The sequence below is a fragment of the Strix aluco genome, chromosome 2 (genome assembly GCF_031877795.1).
Source record: "Strix aluco isolate bStrAlu1 chromosome 2, bStrAlu1.hap1, whole genome shotgun sequence".
Lineage (NCBI taxonomy): Eukaryota > Metazoa > Chordata > Aves > Strigiformes > Strigidae > Strix > Strix aluco.
In genome coordinates, this window is record NC_133932.1 from 37775924 (window position 1) to 37798483 (window position 22560).

General features: G+C 39.5%; 1 protein-coding gene across 2 annotated transcripts in view; it reads right to left on the reverse strand.

Annotated features, from left to right (window-relative positions):
* DSCAM (DS cell adhesion molecule) overlaps window positions 1-22560 on the reverse strand; it is a 476243-nt gene that overhangs the window by 16895 nt on the left and 436788 nt on the right. The window contains exons 29-32 of one of the 2 annotated variants that reach the window (XM_074814395.1): window positions 16532-16647; window positions 13631-13780; window positions 9669-9866; window positions 5936-6238 (exon numbers count right to left, since the gene is read on the reverse strand). In XM_074814395.1, coding sequence (XP_074670496.1) covers window positions 5936-6238; window positions 9669-9866; window positions 13631-13780; window positions 16532-16647 — 767 coding nt within the window. Of the gene's footprint in view, window positions 1-5935; window positions 6239-9668; window positions 9867-13630; window positions 13781-16531; window positions 16648-21522; window positions 21657-22560 lie in introns of those variants that run through there. The other variant, XR_012621906.1, reaches the window with a different exon arrangement.

The following is a 22560-nucleotide window of genomic DNA, read 5'->3' on the forward strand; positions in this document are numbered from 1 at the left end:
TTGTGCCAGGGAAGGTTTAGACTGGATATTAGGAAGTATTTCTTTCCAGAACAGGTTGTTAGGCATTGGAATGGGCTGCCCAGGGAGGCGGTGGAGTCCCCATCCCTGGAGGTGTTTAAGAGTAGGGTCGACATAACGCTTAGGGATATGGTGTAGTTGGAAACTGTTAGTGTTAGGTTAATGGTTGGACTAGATGATCTTCAAGGTCTTTTCCAATCTAGACGATTCTGTGATTCTGTGATTCTCTCTGTACTTAAAAGTTTTGGCCAAGTGTCAAGACAATGATGTAAAAAACATCTACAGCTTCTCATACTGACAACTAGAAGTAGCCTCACATTCAAGAAAGCTGATTGATATTCAAGGATCATCTCCTCCAAGCTCAACAAGCAGAAACTCAAAAATGCCAGGAGCCTGCATGGATGAACAAGGAGCTCCTGGCAAAACTCAAACACAAAGTGGGAGTACACAGAGGGTGGAAGCAGGCAGAGGTAACCTGGAGGGAATACAGAGTCCACGCATGCAGAAATGTGGTTAGGAAAGTCAAAGCCCAACTGGAGTTGAATCTGGACAGGGATGTCAAAGACAAGAAAGGCTTCTGTAAGTATATAGGTGACAAAAGGAAGGCCAGGGAAAATGTGGCCTCGCTGCTGAATGGAGCAGGGAACCTAGTGACACAGGACATGGAAAAGGCTGACGTACCGAATGCCTTATTTGCCTCAGTCTTTACTAGCAAGACCAGCCTTCAGGAATCCCAGGTCCAAGAGTCTGGAGCAAGGAAGACTTACCCATGGCGGACAAGGATTAAGTCAGCGAATACGTAATCAAACTGGACATTTGTAAATCCATGGGCCTTTTTCAGATGTACCTACAAGTGCTGAGGGAACTGGCAGATGTCATTGTGAGGCCACTCTCAATAATCTTTGATCATGGTGGTAGAGAGAAGAGCCTGAAGTCTGCAAGAAAGCATACATCACTCCTGTCTTCAAGAAGGAGGAACCTATAGGCCACTCAGCCTCATCTCCATTCCTGAGAAGGTGATGAAGCAACTAATCCTGGAAACCATTTCCAGGCACATGAAGAACAAGAAGGTGATCAGGTGTAGTCAGCATGGATTCACCAAGGGGAAGTCATGCTGGACCAACCTGATAACCTTCTGTGATGAAATGACTGGCCTGGTAGATGAGTGGAAGTCAGTGGATATTGGCTACCTTGACTTCAGTAAGGCTTTTGACACTGTCTCTCATAAGATCCTCATGAAGAAGATCATGAATTATGGGTTGGATGAGCAGACAGTGAGGTGGACTGAAAACTGGCTGAACAGCTGGGTCTAGGAGATGATCAGTAATCATTGTCACTGATCTAGGTGATCAGTGGAACAAAGTCTAGTTGGAGGCCAGTAACTAGTGGTGTACCCCAGGGATCAATACTGGGTCCAATCCTGTTCAGCATCTTCATTAAAAATCTGGATAGTGGGGCAGAGCATACCCTCAGCAAGTTTACTGATGACACAAAACTGTAAGGAATGGCTGATACACCAGAGGATTGTGCTACTATGCAGCAGGACCTTGCCAGGCTGCAGAAATGGGCCAACACAAACCTTGAGCAGATCACAAGGGGAAGTGCAACGTCCCCACCTGTTGAGGAACAACTCCATGCACCACTACATGATGGGGGTCACTCAACTTGAAAGTAGCTTTGCAGAAAAGGTCCTGGGAGTCCTGGTGGACACCAAGTTGAACATGAAGCAGCAATGTGCCATTGTGACAAAGAAGGCCAGCTATAACCTGGGTTGCAATAGCAGTGTTGCCAGCATGTCATGGGAGGTGATCCTTCCCTCAGCATTGGTGAGGCTACACCTGGAGTGCTGTGTCCAGCTCTGGGCTCACCAGTACAAGAGAGATGCGGAGCTACTAGACAGAGTCCAGCCAAGGGCCACTAAGATGATTAAGCTACTGGAGCATCTTTCCTATGACAAAAGACTGAGAGAGCTGGGAATGTTTAGCCTGGAGAAGAGAAGGCTCGGGGGGGATCTTATCAATGTATACAAATACCTGAAGGAAGAGTGCAAAGAGGACAGAGCCAGACTCTTCTCAGTGGTGCCCAGTGACAGGACCAGAGGCAATGGGCACAAACTGAAACACAGGAGTCTCTGTCTGAATATCAGAAAACATTTACTGTGAGGGAGGATGAGCACTGGCACCCAGAGAGGTTGTGGAGTTTCCATCCTTGGAAATATCAAAACCCAACTGGACATGGTCCCGGACAACATACCATAGGTGGCCCTGCTTGAATAGGGGGGGTTAGACCAGATGACCTCCAGAGGTCCCTTCCAACCTCAACCATTATGTGATTTTGTGATGCAATAACTTCAGCTGAAATGCAGAGATGTGTACTACAGCACATTTGGCACTCTGACTTATAAAAGAATAACCTTGCCAAATATCCAGATCTTTCTGAAGTCCCAGTGCATGCCTCAGATTCAGTATGCCAAAATAACTTTGTTTCTCTATTTACTATAACATTAGGTATGATATTTTTCTTTATAAAATTATAATTATCGTTTATGGAAAAATCCTTGCATTTTTAACTCCCATGTCTGGGCTGACTTCATGAAACTGATTCTTGTTTCTGTAAACTAAATGTCGGGAAAAAGGTGTAGAAATCCAAAAGCCAGAAGCAGTTCTGTGTGTATCTGCAGCACCAGCTGACTGGAAGGGAAAAGGTCTATTAGAAGACCTACAGTGCACTAGAATGAGGCAATCAACTATTACGCATTGCTAGTTACTGTTAGAGTTATATGTAATGTGTAGAAGTTCTGTAAAGGCAGTCCCTAATTCATAGTATAGTGCTAGAAATGATCAATTACTAAGCTTGCCTAGACATCTGATGAGCCATCCAAATATAATTCAAGCTGATGGGCTGATCAAATGTTTTGATTCAATTTCTGAATGAAAATGGTATGAAAGTTGGCAACATCACAGCAAGTTGATGTCAGTCCCCAGAATACAAGTCACTGAATCTTGATCCCCTTTCCTCCTCCAATGAAAAGGCATTCAGATTCCCTACTTCCAATCATTGACTATCTCAGTTTGGAGCAATTTCAGGTCTCCAACACTGCCTGTTGGATAAAGCAGATGGTCTGATCAGCAGGCTTGACTACAGAGGTACAAAAGAATCCTATGAAATACTCAACAAAAGCAAGGGAACGATGTGACATGAGTCTGGATGCCCTCAGAAACTCACAGGAAAGTCTTCTGAAACCAAGTCTCAGGTGATCCAACATTTTGCTTGTTTATACAAAACATTTATGGTAGCAACAAACCAAGAAATAGTTGCTGTAATAGATCAGTCAGTTATGGCTGACAAAGTCTTTAGCAGTAAAGTCCATTGTCACCTTTCTTGAGTAAAGTTGAAGCCTTGCCATTGGGTAGCTTAGTTTAAAAATGTCCCATTTATCAAAATAACTTTTTGTTACAGTCTTTCTGAAACTGTTTTATAATTGTTGAGGATTATTTGAAAAACAAATACTACTTATTGTAGACTCCTAAACCTTTATTGCAACCATTAAAGTTGCAGTAGGTAGTATTACAGGCAGTTTGAAAAGTGAGATCAGAAATTAGGAAGGAGGAGGCGTTAAGTTACTGAAAATTACATTGTACGTGAAAGAGATCAAGTTGGGGGACAAGAAAATCAAAGCACCATGAAAACAGGTAAAAGTTATCTTGAAAGAAAAGACTCACTTCATGGAAGAATAAAGTTGTGCTAAAGAAACACAGTCAGTGTTTCATCTCAGATGTTCTCATCTGTTTAATTTAAATACCTTAGCTTTTTTATTTTTTCTCCATGTTCCTAAATGTAGAATTACTTTGATTAACTGTATCTGAATTATTAACTACCTCCTCAGAATTTCTGAAGTGATGGGTGAAAGAAGAAAGATGCCAAATAAGTCTTTCCTCACTGATTTGAACACTAAAAATATTGGTCTGTCTGCTACCACAGAAAATTCTTTCTAACTGTATGTTTTGTTTAAAGCCCTTCATAAAGTAACCTTTAATAACATATCATTCAATATTTATGGGCCAACTTTCAAGTTGCTCCACTGCAAAACTCATTTTTTTTTCAAATTATTGAAGCTAATTATTAATGTCATCATATATTTCATTTCTTTACTGCAAAGAAAAGCTGAAGATAATCAAGAAAAGCAGGCAAAAATTCAAGCCATTTAAACTAACAGATGTAAAGATGGCTACAAGTAATTCACTAAAGGGGCTCTAATGATGTTCCAATCCTGGAAGCTTTTAACTCAAGCACAGGGACCAAATTTTGGTGCTGTGTGCCCTCAAGAAAATAATCTTTATATGGAATATATTAGAATATTTACAAATACTAAATATGCATAAATAATGTATTTGGAACATGAAAGGAAGAGAGTAAGCTATTTGTTAAAGAAATGATAAAAAATGTTTGTTGACTGACTGGAACGAGAGGGCTGCAATTTTGACTTAGCTGTGAATATAGATGCTTCCCTTTAGCAAACAAGGACAAATATTTATCTTACTTTTTTTTGAGTTAGAAATTAAAATTACTTCTCTCTTTATTTCTACAGCTCCAGGGTTTGTGGTCTACTCCATGACTACACAGAAATCAGTCATTTCTCTCACTATTTTATTTCCTACTTATTTTCCCTCTTATCTATATGTATGATATACTAATTTCCTGACTTGCGTATTATAACTTTCTACTTTCTGTTTGGTCTTTTTCTTCCCATGTTTTTCTTTTAGCTTTCTGTAGCAAAATCCTTTATGCTTTCTTTTCAGTGTCAGGTTCTACTTTTGAATGATTTTCCTGATACCTCTATCTTCCATTCCTCTGTCCTCACAACAACTGCTTTTCCATTTATGGGGCATATTAAACAAAAGATCACAGTTTATTCATTACTCTTTTTTACATATATAAGCGCTACTGACTATTGCTGTGCATATAAGTAGCCACACCCACACTGGCAAATGTATATACCAAATGACAATAAAATAAATCATATTTTTGAAAAGCACAGAAAGATAATTATGCATTTTTCCCATCTGAATCCTCCTCCATGATGTCACATCAGGTATTCTGTAACAAAGACTGACAAATCTGAGAAAATTTTACAATGTGTTTGATCTCAGAGTGCCACAAACAATCCACCTATGCTACTGCGCACTAGGGTATCAGTAGAAAGAGCGTTCTTTGTGAACTGGAAATTTGATTGAGCCCAGTAGATGGATGTCCATCAGGCACCTTCAGTCAGTAAGAAGTTGGAGTGGGTTTAAATTTGTCTGAAGGTAGAAGGCTCCATATCCCTTGAGCTATTGCACTGTTTAAATTTTCTTCATTTTTTATTCTCCCTCCTTTAGATAATCCTAGTTTGATATTAGGAGACGTCAAAGAGAGAATATAACAGCTCAAGAACATCACCGAAGGGTTATTACTACTTGACAAGATGCTACAAGGCAGAAGGGATAATATATCTTCTACAATGTCTTTAAGAACTGTTCTGATAGAAAACCTTTTCTCTCAAGCACAAAGTATTGCTGTAAAACATATTTCATTAGTGGGTGGTTTGAGTTGGAGATAGGCATAAATACCCCATATGATCTTATTTATCCCAGAAGGGTCTATTGCCTGATGGCTGCAGCTGTAGATGAATGGATTTGATGGCTAGACAGTCCCTTTCTGTTCCTAAATTTCCAAGTTCCTAATTTTTCTGTATATAGGAGAATATACTCAAAAGTTATATTAGTCAAGACAAAAAGCAATTATCTCTGTAAACAGTTACAGGATATATATTATGCACATTCTTTCTTCCTTGTGATATACCCTCTCCTGTTAACCAGCCTAGGCATGGGGTGAAATGCTCACCCCAAGGACCAAAATGTTACCTCTAATGTCTCACCTGGTCGATGCGCCTTTGGAACTGCCATGTTCATCACTCGCCCTCCATCCTGAGGTTTGGGGGGGGATGCAGTAAACCTGCAAATCCCCGACTCTGACGGCGTGCTTGAGGTCAGACTGTCTGTGTAGTCATTAGTCCCTGCCGTGAGCTGCTCCGATGATGTGTCTGATATGAAGCATTCTGTAATGGTGAACTTGGCATGTCTCAGCTGCTCTTCCATTTTTGCATGCTCATATGCTCTCGCTAGCTCTTCATATGTTGAGGAGGCACTTTCTGTGGAGACCATGCTGCTTCTTGCTCGATCTAAACATCAGAAATATAAGTAACGGGAGAAAGAAAACATCTGCACAGTTCTTTTTGGAAGAAAAGCTATGAACAAGATAGTATTTCTTAATAAAATTCACAGCCCTTGAAATTATCAAGGTGATTTAAATGAGTCTGCTTCACTATAAATGTCTGCACCATTTTTAGTTTAGTCAGTTACTTGATAATTACAGATAATCTAAAGTGAAGTCTTATTCTGCTAGCATCATTATGTGGCTTAGCATTAAATTCGTCATTTAGAACAAATAACCTTTTAATAGATGAAAAAGGCTACTTTTTTTTTAACAAAAAAAAATCATTTCTCGGTAAGTTAAATGCCTTAAAAATGTTAGAAAGATACAAAACAGATTTAGCAAAATGAGGAACCGCTGCTTTACATTATCTTTTTAATGCACCTCAGAAATATTTCTGTGACGTGATGTCTAGGTGAGAAGATAGTTTTTCTGTACCTGTTTCAATCTTTTTTTTTTTTTGAGAAAGCCCTGAGGACAAAGGTCAATATAAAGGCAGCGTCTCTCAGACATTGTCTCTGACTGTCTGAGACACCAGGTAAAATACTAGCTCATTTCATATGCAACAAAGGTCTTAAGAAAGCAATACTGCTTGGTAGCTACCAGCCTGCAGTCATGAAGGTGCTTTTCTCAATTCTGCTTAAGCTAACGGGGGCTTCACATTTGACACACAGGCTATTATGACCTACAAGCTGTTCTTTTCTGCTGATGAGCTTCTGAGAATATCAATATTTCTTAAACAAGCACTATTACTGAAGATGTAAATGGCTACTGATACATTAAAAAGCATTCTGGAAATGAATCGTTCATTTTTGTGGGGACAAATCACTGGTCTGTTGCACCCATCAGACTTCCACTTCAGTGGGCTGGAAGAACAGAGGACTTTCAAAAATTCCTTGGGCAGCAGATTATGTTTCATCACAAGATCTGTACAATTTCAGACATTTCTGGTGATGTTCAATAAACAGGCACAATGTAATAGCTAATTCATAAAAATGGGACTCCTACAGCAGCCAGAGGCAACTGTGGTGTTATTGCAAATCTTTATCTTTTTTATTGTATGCTGGGATCCTTGCATCAGTTTTTGTTGTGCACAAAGAACAACACTCCTGTCACTTGTAAATAGGACCATGTGTTATTTAAAATGACAAGTAGTTCTATAATATGCTGTAACTTGCTTAAGATTTTGAGCTGACCAGAACTTAAACAAGACTTTTTTTTTTTTTTTTTTTTTTCCCCCCCATGGGAAACAGAATTCTGTTTTTCTCATTTGATTTGTAAATCAGACCAAAATAATGTCTTGCCAAATTTCTGATCAACTGCAAACTCCTGGAAGGCTGCAGCTGCCCAGTGCCATAGAGCAGTGTCTGTAAATATGATGGTCATACAAAGGTCCCAGTTTGGTCCATGATGCTCAGGACCTGCAGCTTCCCATATCCCATGTCCTGGGGAGACTATTCCAGGAAGAATCTACTGGAACACCTACTTTAGATTTGATGAAAGTTCATCCAAGCCCAGGATGAACTTCATGAAACCTAGATTAATCAGAAAATTTCTAATGACCTCCAGTTAGAACATTTGAACTTAGTTACAGCTATGAACTGCTGCGATACATTTCTAAGATTAAAAGCTACTGCTTTGTAAACCTGGAATTGTTTTGATAAGAAGTGCTAAATTCTGCCAAATATCAGCTGCCTCAACTAGATTCAGAAATCTGAACTCCTTATTGGAAAAGTGATCAAATGTGCACGTTAATTCAACTGATTCTCAAACACATAATTTGGCTACATCTACTATAATGTTTATTTAGAAACATCTGAAGTACTTAAATTGACTCTATTCTTTTCCCAGAAACCAAGTGACATAATAGAGCTACATTTTGGCACAAGAAAACCTTGCTTCATTATCATCTAAAGTTTGCTATCCCTCACATAAATCACTGTGTGTTCAAGGGTAGACACAGAGTAGGAAAGTAGCCATGTAAAAACATAGATTATAATGTCTGTTTACAAAATTGCATGTAGTTTGTCTGTTAAACCACACAGCAAATTGAATTCTCTGCCCTCTGCCATGTGCATTGGAAAATACCCTTGGTGACAAAATGTTGGAGCACATGCAAGTGTACATGAAATTTGGAATGTCTACAAAAAGATAACATTTGCTATTTATATCTGTATCTGTATAGATATTAGAGTTAATCCTTAAAGTCTTATAATAATTCTACCCGAAGAAATCAGGATGAAGTTTGTCATCTGGCTAGCAGTATCTACTGAGTGTCATTACCCTGTGGAGACAACATAGGGGTCTGCAAGTTTGAGAGGATGAATTGTGAAAAGATGAGAACTCCAACCTATAAACTACTGGATGTGAAGGAAGTCAGATGTTTGTTCCTATAGAGAGGATAAAAACAGTCATACTGGTTTTCATGGTGACAGGCCAGTCACACCATAATGCTTTGTAGCTCTAACACATAGCTTTTTCACTTGACAAACACTTTTCCCCTAAAATCAGGATAGAAGGTAGGCAATTCCTTCTGAGGAGGCCAGAGTAAGCCTGGATTTGCTTCTGTCAGGCATACCTTTGAACAGTATTTTACCTTTCTTCATATTTAACCTCTATTAAGATTTGCTTCATGACTATTCTTCTGCTTAATCATTTACTCATTTATTTGCCTTTTTTTTTGGTGTCACTTGTTCAATATAGGGCAGAGGAGGAAGCTTTTTTTTTCAGTTACAATAGCATTTATAATGTGAAGACATCAAGAAGAGCTGAAGACTGCAAGCAGAATATGTATTCAGTGTCTCCACACTTACCACCTAGAGGAATAAAACCTATGCTGTTTCTTGGGAAAATCAGAGTTAGCTGCTGCAGTATTCAGTGATATGAATGGTTTCTGACTTGGACTCGAACTCCAGATTTTTCCCTCTCATTTTTTCCACTTAGAATAATCCCTATGAACATATTAGATAAATGTGAAAAGGAAAATACAAACCTCAATGTAGCTCAAATCTTAAAACCATTCCACCTATGACTCAGGCATATTCTTGGTTGCTAATACTGCCCCTTCCTGGTCAATGCCATTGCATGCAGCAAATTCTACTTTTTCCTTTAGATATAGGAAGTACAGTGCTTCTGTGGCTACAGGAAAAATTACCACCGTATCTTTCAAAGCACTCGAGTATGCGTGTGTGGCAAGAGGAACTACAGGCACAATATTTGTTATCATTAGCATTATATGCATTTGTGGCACCCCTTATAAACAGCCTACAGAAAAACACCCTAGGAAGGAAAAAATAATGACACCTGAGCACCAAATGAAGTACATCAAGGACCAAGAAGGATACTGCAGCTACTGCTGTCCCATTTTCAAAGTGCATCCCTGCAGAGAGCCCCTGTACCTGTGTCCTGCGAGGGGCTGACGCTGTAGCTGTCACTTTCCTTGTCCACTGATCCTGCTGGCCTGGGGGTGGGCAGCCTCCAATCTGTGGTCAGGGTGTGAGCTGATATGGTGGGGTGAGGTCTGTTGAGGGTCCACTGACTAGCGTAGCGGTTGCGAGCTGTGGGTCCGGTTTTGGCACTCCTCCTTGTGGTAGGATCTGTGATGGGTAACAGAGAGGGTCTTTGCCACTAAGCTCTTGAATTGATAAGGAAACAAGCCCTGTCAGAAGGCGGTGGCCACTGAATACATGCTGGTTAAAAAACCCACAAAAAAAAAAAAAGAACAGTGAAAGTGCTGTTCATTATCAAACTGCTAACACTTTTTTGAAATAACCTCTTTCTAATGAAACCATACATTTAAAAAGGGTGCAGCTGAAGAGCTAAGAGTCCCACCAATCTCCCATTGACACATTCATTATCCCTTTACTCCAACATAAGCAGTTCTCCAATACCAAAACCACTCAGAGATGTGAAAGAGCACAAGGCAAGTAGATCTGGTCTGGGATTTCACATCACATCTCAAGTGAAGTCTAAGGTAAATTATCAGTGTAGATGTGCCCTCAGAAACACCCTACACCAGGTACCTGCTCTCAGTTTGTAAAAACATGTGCTCAGAAATGTGGTGATATAATTTCCTATTATGGACATTTCACTAATACTTTTATTATATTATGATATTAATCAGTCACAGATTCCCCATTTTTTTTAACAAGTTGCCAAAAGATGAAACATAACCTGCAATAGTGCCATCAGAGTTTCACTAGGAATAGGTTCATAAAGATTTGACTGTTTTAAAAAAGATAGTAAATAAATACAATTTCTTAAACTTTAAAAATCATCTACTACTTGTTTAAGGTCAGCAATGTTTTATTTTTTGTTATCCTAGAGATAATATGGTGACCAAGGGAGTAAAAGTGAACTATCTGCCAAAACTGACATTCTAAATTTTGTTAATAAATAGTTCTCATGTGAAAGTGAGGCTTGTACTCCCTAACAAAGCAAGTGGAATAGAAAAATCATTATGTGGCAAACAGAAAGTGACTAAATCAGCACTGAAGGATTTCTCTTCGAAGCTTCTGAAAGGATATTACTAACAATAGACAGAAAGGGTATTAGAAATGAAAAATTCAAATCTATTAAAATGTTCTTTGACATTCAAATGGTGAAGCTGTCAGTCTTTCAGGTAAGAGACTTTAGCAGAAGCAGTTTAAAGAAAAAAAAACAATACCCAGATAATGACTCTGAGCATTGCTTCTGCCTCAGCGTTCCCAGTAAGAATTTGTATTCTGCTGCTTCAAAGAAACAAGGTATTTATTTACAAATACCAGCTATGGTCTGATCCTTCTCCTATTTCACATCTTCCTTCTGCAGCAATGGAAAGATATGAACCCAGTGCCATTGATAATTGATCCTCCTGGTAATGAAACACATAGCCGCCTCCCATGGATACCATCCAAAAACGCACTTGGCACGATATGACCAGCCTGTCAATATAAACCACGGCTTGTACCATCTGTGGAAAGTTGGCACGCGGCTGCCGTGTAGCCAGAAGTGAGCCTTATGCCTGCTTCAAGGGAATACATGAAGGACAGAAGGAGAGTGCTTGTGGGGAAACTCTCAGCATGGTGCTGAGGCTGCTTGGTCTGGAGAAGAGAAGGATTGGGGGCATGTCATCAACGTATAAAAATACCTGAAGGGAAGGTGCAATGAGGACAGAGACAGACTCTTTTCAGTGGTGCCCAGTGACAGGACCAGAGGCAACAGGGACAAGGTGAAACATGGGAGCTTCCATCTGAACATCAGGAACACTTTACTGTGAGGAAGTCTGAGTACTGGCACAGGTTGCCCAGAGAAGTGGTGGTGTCTCCATCCTTGGAGATACTCAGAAGTCATCTGGGTATGGCCCTGGGCAACTGGCTCTATCTGACCTTTCTTTAAGCAGAGGGGTCAGACTGGCCAGTGCCCAGAGGTCCCTTCCAACCTCAACTGTTCTCTAATCCTGTGACTCAGTAGGCTTTCGTCAGCAATTTGAAGGAGATGGGACAGCCAGCACACAGAAGGTCAGTGCTCATCCTGATGAGCATGTGCTGAGCAGTAGCTCTGCACCAGCTGTGCTGCGCCTGCATAAGGGACTCTGCAGCACGCGCGCAGCAAGCTTCAGAGCTGCCTGTGTGATGGAAAACAGTGCACATCTGTTGCCTCAGTTGTTAAGGCAGCTCTGCTGTCATATGCTGAAACATAACTGTAGACAGCTGAGGTGAGCAAGGTAAAGGTTCATGGAGCATACCTCTTTTATAAATAAATACAAAAGATCTAGAGAACAACTTAAAAAGTGCTGTAAGGGAATATTTGCCAACCAGTGAGTGTGAGCGTGCTCTCACAGAAGGATCCATAACCTCTGAGCCACCCAGCTGGACACTGCTCCCCGCTTCACAGAGAAAGCAGTGGGTCTAGACAAAATCTCATATCCCAGCCTCTATCAAAGCTATATTAGTGTCTTAAATCCAGAGAACACTACCTTTGACCCAGCCCTGTTCACTGCTGCAATCAGATCTTTATGGCATAATAAAAGTGATGGTGGATTTCTATTTCCAGAGCTGGGCTGGACACTGGTCATATTCTTATATATGAGTTAAATCCAAGTTTAATTTGAAGGAAGTCTCTCTCTGACTTCAGTGAAATGAAGCACATAACTGCGCACAAAAAAGGGATTAGGTATGGAAGGTGCTGGTGCTATAAAATGCTGTGGCATGATATAGGCAGGCAATTTTGGGGTGGTGCCTCCTTCCTTATTAGAAAAGGCAGGGTTGGAGAACAATGGAGAGTCTATTGTTTACTCAGGCAATCTTGATCTGCCAACATGATTATATGATGATATTTTTGCTTTTAGTGAGCAGGCTAGCCAGCATGTACAGGAACTAAAGGAGAGAGACAAGAGCGGTACCAGAAAGAAAAAGAATATCATATCTTGACTCTTCTAATTCAAATGCCATGACTCTCCATAGATGAAAAATGGTGCACTAATCTAGTCCTCAAGAAATAACTAATCATATCTTAAAACTGTCAGAGTTAGAAAAGCAGCAAGGTCAGGACTAGAACAACTATCATTTATAAAGACAGATGGAAATGGAGATGAAATGAATATTTTTCAAATAACCTGCATTCTAGCAACTGAGCTTTCAGCACTTATGTTCACCAAACTCACCAAGTAAACAAATTCTGAAGCGACCAGCGGATAGAAATAATCCAAGAGATTTTAGAAATTGCACACTGCTAGAGAACTATACTTTGGTAATATTCCTAACTCATAAGTATTCCTTTGATGTAGTGATTTTTCTTTTTCATTTACGAAGATATGTAGCACATTATAAGAGAAAGAAGAAGAATGGATTTCAGCAGTATATTAATTTATGATAGCATTTTAATCACTATAAGAATAACTCAGCATGAATATATCTCGGAAAAGTAATTTACTGTAATAACTAAAACTGGAAATACAACTTTTTCAGAAAAGCAATAATGAGAAATGTATTTCTTGCTTGATGAAGAGATAAGGAGGGAGGATATATTTTGAAATACAATAAAGATTGATCACTGAGAAAAAAATATATTAGACACTAAAAGCCGTTAAGTTAATTTACCCAATAAATTCTAAAAATTAAAATCTAGCATGCATTTGGTTTAATGAAAGCCAGGTATGAATTCGTTCAAATTACGCCTACATTTCAGATGCATATGCAATTTTTACCATATTGAATCACTAAATGAAATTGTGTAAGAAATGTTCTCTGCTGACCTAAATAGATTTCTCTCAACTTTCAGATTGAAGAAAAAACCCCATGAGGATGCAAGTGCTGGAGCACAGTATTCATTTTCTTATAGCTTTCTCCTCTGCAGATATCATATTCTTTTATATGCTTACTTGTTCCTGGCCGGGCATCAGAAACATCCACCAGTGGTCCTGTAGCTTGTGACACAGACTGGTAATGTACTGTGTGGGTGACAGTCAGTGACTTCTGCTTAGACGTCTCTCCAAAGTCAGCATCAGTGAGCAGAACCGTTGATCTGTCATCTGTATGTAAAAAAACCCATCAGATAATGAGTAATGAAATTTGGGTTTGCCTTCATAAGAGCTTTACAGAAAGTCCCCAGACTGATTTTCAGCAGGGCACCACCACTGACAGTGGCAGCTTCCTCTTCTCTGCAGGACTGACGATGGCTTTGAAGTGTGTACCACAGCTTGGGACCCCCTGGCTTTAAACTCAAAGTTCATACAAAACTGAAGAATAAGTGTAATTTTCACGTCTGTCTTTGTGATTTCACCCAAGAGGTGTGCAACTGAGACAGACTATTAAGCATCCTTCCAAAAAACCAATTTGTATGTAATTATTTTTGGCCCTAATTCCTTCTTTCCCACCTTTTGAATACTGCCTTCTTCCCCTTCATTTTCAGTGAGCTCAGCTAAACTTTTCAACAACATATTCAATTTATTTATTTTTATTGACATAATTAGTAATGTCCTCAGTGGAATCACCCATGCCTGTCCAAAAGAAGGTTGTTAGGTCATGTTGCTAACTAGCCCTTTACCAGTCAGCTTTTTCTCCAGAGACAGAATATCGCAGAATGGATGGCCATGACCCAAGACTGTTCTTAGGGAACTGCTTATTTTCAAGCACATGAGTGCCATAGTGAAGACAATGGCAATATACTTGCAGGGCAACTAAGCATCCTTAAGTCCAGTGTTTTGCTGTCTGGAAGATAAGGGCTATGTCCTACCAGCTCTCTCTGCACCAAAGCTCACTACCGTAGGTTTGAAATAAGAAGCTTTGGGGATCTTTATGCGAGTTGTGTAAGTTTCTCTCAACATAGTCAGTCCAGCTGACTATGGGCTTTCCTGCAGCTGCAAAGGTGCGAGGTGAAGTCTGACCTTGGGACGGACTGGAAAAAAGGGTGAGCACTGACCTTTACTGCTGTATGGTTCTGCTGCCTATTGCTTCTCTATGGGGTAAGATATATGCACCAAATTTCTACACAGACTCTGATCCTTGCAGAAAGGGTGCTACACAGCAGCTATTTTTTCCCCCCACAGTTATGAACTCTGTATTGTATTTCTTTTGCTCCAAAGAGGAATCTGGTCCATTTGATCATGGAAGGTTTTACAGCAATAAATCTTCCACTGACTTTATGTGTGCAGAACAACTATTTGCATGCTATCAGACTTGCTTTTGCATTCTTTACAGTCTTTTTATCCATTCAGAACAGTAATAAAAGCCACAAGAAGTTCCTGCTGTGCTATGCTATATAGCTTTGTAATGTATTTCTAAGGGGACGGGCAGCAGTGGGGCTTCCATGCATTTACTAGTCAGCAGAGGTTGATCCGCCTATTCTAACCATTCCTGGTTTTTGGGGTTTTTTAACTTGACAAGACACCATTAAGGAGAACAGTTCTGCACAATAACATAACTATCATTTTTTACCCAAAGAAGGCCATAAATAGAATAAGCATTATGAAATCAAATTACTCTGTCTCTGGCAAAAGATGAGCTCTTATTCAGGTTGGGAATAAAGCCTCCTGGCAGTAAACTATGTCAAAGACTGCCAAAGTGCCTGCTTATTCTGAGTGCTGTGTGGAGAGCTGGCTATTACCAAGGCACTGATCACATTGCTACAGTTAAGGCACTAATGGTATTTCCACTATAACCCCCTATTGCTCAGCAACTGTAACTCAAAAATAAAAACTGACTTTAGGATGAAGCCTGGCACAAAAGACTGCATCACAGAAGCAATCTTTGGGAAGCTCAAATCAGGGTTTTAAAACGTCTGTATTTCAGGTGAAGCATAGATCTCCTTTTCAAATCTGTAGCATAAACTGTGAAATGTCCCCTGAGGCCACTCCTCCATGCCAGACTGGCAGCAAGTGTGACAGGGTGCTGGGCTAAACCAGCTTGTCCCTCCCCAGTGGGGGCATGGACAGGAGATGTAGAGATGCTGCTCCCAGCTTGCGAAGCTTTCCTCTCCAACCACACTATCTCTGGGATGCTGTTACGTTCTTGGCCATCACAGGTTTCTTCTACACAGATTTTGATCAAAAAAAGTTAAAAATCTAACAAGATCGGTCATTCTGCAGGGGCTTGCCACAGTATGTACCCATACAGTCACAAGATCAGGTTGTATTTTTATTCTGTTGAGATTTCAGACATCTTGTGTTTAAATTATGTGGAAAAAACCCCAACACCAAACAATTCTATTTTTCATGACAGTTCAGCTATGTGCCAGACACATGAGAAATCTTGTTTTCTGTTGTATGAAACAGTTTAGATTTGAATTTTGCATAGATACACAAAAGCTAAAAACTGATCAAAATGTTGAAATATCATTTGCTATGAACAGGTGGATACAATATGCAACATGTAAGTTTTAGAAGTTGGCTGCTGAAAATCTTTAAATACTGATATTGTAGTTTCAGAATTTCATTTTCCTTGTAAGTAATGCCAGTGATCCAACTGCCTAGTCAAAGCCAAAAGATAAATCAAAAAGAAAATCATAAAACTGCCAGTCTTCATTTACATTTTCTTCAAGTAGCTTTTCCACCAGCTTCATTTCCCTAATGTCCTGCATTATTTTAAATACTGTACTGAGATTACTTAAAATGGAAAATGATTCAAAGGGGGAAAAAAAAATCAGTTCAGTTTTCAAATGTGGCAAATTACTTTGTAGCTCTTTTTTCTTGATCTGTGCAGTGGGGAAAAGGTGTGGGGTAAAGGAAGTCCACCTAAAGTGCCTGTTACATTAACCAGTAGAAACAAGCCCAACAAGGATTTACCAATGGTCTCCATCGTGTCCCTCTCCTCAATGAGAAGCTGTGCTCTGGGAATGTCTATGTGCATCCTCAGTGTCTGCTGCTGCTTATTAAGTGTATCTGATGTCCTAGTGTTCTTGCTAAAAGCAAAAGAGAAGTAAACACATTAACATTCAGCCTAAATGAAAAGATACTTGCAAACTTCATCATTTAAAATCTGTCCAGCTCAAACAAAAAATAATATAAACATAATCAGCAAAAATACTCATACATCTTATTTTCCCCTCTTCAGAACAAGTGCATGGTATTAATTTATTGCACATGATGAGCAGTTAGATGAATGCACATTGTTGAGGGATTTGGTCTATTCTTTATCAGGAGGAATCTCCTGAAAAGTTTGTATAATTTTCTTCAAGCGTCATCATATAATGAAATTAGTAAAAGCACTTTGCAAGACGGACCTTTTCTTTCATTCCTCATGAATATGAGTAAAGAAACACACAGCTGATCAAACAGGTTGGTAGGAAAATGATGTCTTGAGTACTTTCCAATTAATTTTTTACCTTTTCATTATCTTTCATTAGATAAATTCCAACTATCACGAGAATTGATAAATGAAAAAGCAAATTAATAACTAGGGATTCCATTAATAAATTGCCTAATATAAATAAAGGTTTTAGTCCCATTGGTGTTCCAAGACTAAGATTGCAAATCTTGTTTACATTCATGGATTATTTCTAATTGATTGATGCAATATTCTAAAAAAGAACATAAACCAATTATTCTATCATCATGCAAATTGAAACAATTTCATTTCTAAGTTTGTGTACCAGAAAATGACTTCTTAAATGAGCTGTCTACTGAAAGTAAATGAAAATGGATAGTAAAACTGAGTGCTACAATAATTTATAGTACAGAACTTGCCCTAAGAGACCTTCAGACTGCGCTAAAAACCCAGGAACTTTTTGGCCTTTACATGTAATTACTCTTTGGAGGAGAGGAGATATTTGCAAATACTTTGTTACGTGGGGAGACTGAAGAAAGTTAAGACAAATCAGCCAGCATTGTGATCCAAAGCGCTTACACTTCAAAGAGCTTTAAAATCACAGAATCACAGAATCATCTAGGTTGGAAAGGATCTTGAAGATCATCTAGTCCAACCGTTAACCTAGCACTGACAGTTCCCAACTACACCATATCCCTCAGTGCTATGTCGACCCTACTCTTAAAACACCTCCAGGGATGGGGACTCCACCGTCTCCCTGGACAGCCCATTCCAATGCCTAACAACCTGTTCTGGAAAGAAATACTTCCTAATATCCAGTCTAAACCTTCCCTGGCACAACTTGAGGCCATTCCCTCTTGTCTTATCGCTCATTACTTGGTTAAAGAGACTCATCCTCAGCTCTCTGCACCTCCTTTCAGGTAGTTGCAGAGGGCAATGCGTTCCAAATGGAGGTTCATTTTGTAGTGTAAAATAGCTGTAGATCACTCGGTTTAACTCTGTTTTGGTAGTGAATTATTGTTGTTAATGGAATCAGAAGAGGACTGTTAAGCTGCTTGATGATAAGCTCTCTTATTCCCTGAGTGCGGGCCTCTACATAGGAAATTAATGCATGTGTGATGAGCCCACATCTCTAGAGAATTTGCCTTAGCTTCCTGCTGTGTCTCCATGTAAGCAAGATGTAACTATTGCAGGTTTGGAGGTACTCCTAGATTCCTTTTTAGGAGGAGTTTCCTTGCCACGTGGTCAGTAATTCTGCTCCAAATCCAAGAGTGAGACCTGCAAGGCACACAGGTACACCTCTCTGGCTGATTCTCACCTGTCTTTTCCTGCTCTTGTAGTCCCCAGTATTAACACTATCTATGCATCTCAAACTTTAACGTCTCTCTGTACCTGGTGGTTAGGTGGTACTCTTGCTATCATGTAAGATGGATAGCTGAAATGCTTGCAAACATCCTACAACTGGTGTCTTATTTAATCATTATGGAAGCAAAATATCAGGAGAGCTACCCAACGGCTGCCAGGCTTTTCTCCATATATAATCAGTGGAGAACAGTAGTCACATTAAGCACGTAAATTTTCAAAGACATTTAGGACTCTAAAATGCAGATAAATTCTACACTGACATTCTCAAAGTCTCTGCAAAGTCTCTGCATGGATTAGATGCCACTCTCCTATTGGTTTCCACTCAAGTTGCTGAAATGCTAAGAGAATCAGAGACTAATGTATTATCTGCATGCCAAATATGCTTGAATACATGCCCTTGAAAAGTAAGAGTACTTTGGGTTTGTCCAAGATCATAGAGCAAACCTGTGATCAGGTAGGAAACTGAATTTCTGAGGTCCAATTTCAATTAATAATCAATAATCCCATAGTTATAGGGTACATGCAATCAGATACATATAGAATCTGTGCAATACATAATTGAGTCTAATAAATGCATCATTGCACCCCTCCTTTGCTCACCAGGGATGCAGGAGACAAAGGGATCAAATCAGACATCCTCCTCAAAGAATGCAGTCCCCAGAATCCCAGTGAGAGCTAGAAGCTCTTCTGCAGTATGAATGCTCTATAACCCTATTATTGCAAATCACTCAACTGCACGGAAAATATTGTTTGGACCCCAGGGAACAGGAGGACAGTTCCCCAGGTTTACAGTTATATTGCTCACTTGCTAAGAGGGAATTCTGAATCCCATTCTTGGCTCCAGGGATAGCTTCATGCAAAATACGTGGAAGGTCCTTCAAGCCAGAACAAGAACTCAGGCCTCTCCATATTCAGGAAAATTCTCTACTATGCTCGAGTTATGCCTCATTTTGCATGATCTCTCTTCTTCTCCTTACTGGTCTAATTAATTCTCCTGTATGCAGCAGCACAGTGACATGGTGTGTCCAAACGCAGAACAGGCAATCGGCAGTATCAAGAGGGTTGTTGCCTATTAGCATGCTATCTCTTTCTGGCTCATGGTATTTTGAATCATTTTCTGCAGACCACAATAGCTCAACTTTCAGGTTATAGAAACCTAAAGTGCCAACAGCAATTAAGTGCCTCAAGGACTTGGCAGCGAGACAAAGATTTTTAGAATTCCAATTTTGAAGTTTGGTGCCCAAGTATTTTCTAACCTAGGAAAATTCAGTCATTGAAGTGTTATAACAGTCTGGTGGATGACAAGTCCAATGATTAATTCTTTAAAGGGAGGAAACACATCTACCTATATTTTCTCTAACCTACAGATATAAAATCCCCAAACTTAAACATGAGCTATGGCTGTTCTTTACCTGTCAGACCTTGTAAGGATCTGTGTATAATACAATTCATTCCCTCTGGTTCAATGAATCTCTGAGCTCCAAATTGCTAGAGACTGGAAGCCTGTCTGAGAAACAAGTATGTATTTGCTGTAGTCTTTTACTCTACCCAGGTGTCTGCTTTTGGCCACGATGAAAGACAGATACTTGGGTATGTGGGCCTTTGAGTCTGACTGAGTACAACTTTTATGTACAGTCTGTGGATAAATAGGCCTTTTTCCAGAGCAAGTACAGTGTATAATATATTTTGAAAGAGTGTGCATAGTTAAAAGATCGTTCTGGATCTTTAATAAAAAAGTACTTACTTGAGTGACTGTCTGTATGCACAGAAGAGGGTTATACCTAACAAGCTAGTTACGTAAAGGGATTAAATACAGTGCTCTGTAAACCCGAAGTCATTCTGGGTCCTTGGCAGAGAGACAGGCCACCTCACAGTTTCCTGATGTCTCAGCTGATTGTTGTAAAAACATATGGAAAACTAAATCTTTTAAGTAATCAGCCTGACAGAGGAATATTTGGGGAGAAAAGATCCCTCACTTTGTGTTCAAAATTAGAAAACTCAGTCAATTGCTATATTGATCCACAGTGAACTGTTACAAAGAAGTTGCCTGGATTGATGCTTTCACCCAAAAGAAACATAAAAAGCTGTGATTGTACAGCAGCAGGAATTTTTATCTGTGAGTTTAAGGTATCAGCAACAAGTTGTGCAGCTCCCATTAAAATGATAACTGCTGTGGCTTACCCTGGTCCACAGACATTTGACTTACACAGACAAAGCTAGTGACTTTCAAAGCAAAGACTAAAGCTCTATTTTTAATCCGCTTTACACACGCTCATAAAAACCTCCTCAAAGGGAAAGATACACAAAGCTCTCTCTATCCCTCACTCCTTCCTACCAAGAAGGGAACCATCTTTTCTGCTCTTGGTCCAATACTTAAACAGCAAGGCACAACCCACAGGATACCTTTGTTCTTGACATTTGTATCATAACAGATTTTGGTGAAATCTAAAAGATATAAAATATCAGGAGCTTTATAATATGTGACTATTGCTTTGGAGAGGGCTTATTATCCCTTGATTATTAACATGCTAAATCTTCAGGAACATCTAGTGATGGTGGGTAGCTCAGGTTTCAGTTGGAGGTATTTCACAGATTTATCATAAATGACAGAGCATTTAGCCTGTAGAAAGCAGGCTCCCCAAAACAGCATCACTTTGAGACCTTCAAGTCATGACATGTCAGCAAATGTAGGCCTATATCCCTTACTTCCTCTAAAGTCCTGTTTTAATAGTCATTTGCCTTTGTTCACAGTTTTAGAAAAGAAATACAAGCTATTACTATTTAATAAAAAACTGATTATTTGCTAATAAATGAGATGGGAGAAAATGACTTAATCATATTTCGATGCTGGTGAAAGGAAAAGCAAAAAGAAACTGGTGGCAGATCAGTTACCTAGAAAAACAGCTCTGAACTAAAGGCTGGGAAGGGACCCAGCTGCTCTCTGAGTACATCAGGCAGGGAGGGCAAAAGAAGTACTTTAATTTGAAGGGCGACATTGGCAGAGGTAAAAATGGGTCAAAACTGGGCACTTCTGTAGGCAGTTTGGTAAAGTTATGTAAACATCAGAGGAGTGAGACACTGAAATGGCCTTGAAGAGGTGGTGACAAGACTAGTGAAGCTAACTGGGGTTAAGGCAGAGGTTTACCAGTTTTGCAGAGGTGTTATGTGTGGTTGTCACTGGGACTGAGTATCTTCATCCAGAAGATTCAGCCAGTCTGTGCTGGGATTCTTTAGGGAACAGACTTGCTGTGTATGCTCATCTGTGCTTTTTCTGCAACACTGAAAAATATCAGAGTGTATCTTCCTGAAGTTGCTTAAACCTGCAATCTGCTGCTAGCAGGGGTTTCTAACTGGCAGATAGCAAGGGTATGACCTGACCTGAATGACCAGTCTTGTTAACATCAGTGGGACTATTCAGATGTATTTGCAGACCGATGGCATAGAGCTGAGTTTACACTAAAACCATCTGTCACCATGTCTTTTGGTAAATATATTCCTACAATAGCAGGTGAAGTTTATCATGGGTGAGGAAGTTTAGAGCATGGTTCATTTGGTAAAATATCTATGACATTCTCAAATTTGTTGCTTAAAAATAAAAAGATTTTCTCACAAACCAAACCCCATTTGAACTTAAAAATAATTCCTGGTGGTCCCATTTTCAAATATATGGATCAGTTTTGAAGTTCAATATTTTCCCCAGACAAAAGAATAAACACTGAAGATATGAAATTTCCATCTTTGGAAGAATTGTGGTTCCAGAATAGTCATTCTGTTGCCATTCAACAACTGAATCAGATTTCTGGATCCTGAGCTGATGGAACAGAACTAAAAAATAATAAATGGATTTACCTGCTCTTCTATACCTTCGGGTATAAGCAGCTAGCAATAGTGAATTACATAAATATAACTGTAAAGTTTAGAGATATTCACATCCAGACACTTACTGCCTTCAATCAGATGATCTCTGAAGAGCAACTACTTTGGTACATATTATGAAAATGTTTTTCTGAACAGGAAAAGTGTCCAAAAGGACCTACATAGCTTCTATAATTTAATCTACTCACACAAGAGTTCTCAGTTTTGTACCATTGTATTCCCTCACAGATACTGTCCACAAATTCTTTTTTCTCCCATTTCTAACCAGCAATTTCTCCTAGATCCTAACAAACAATCAAATGGTGTG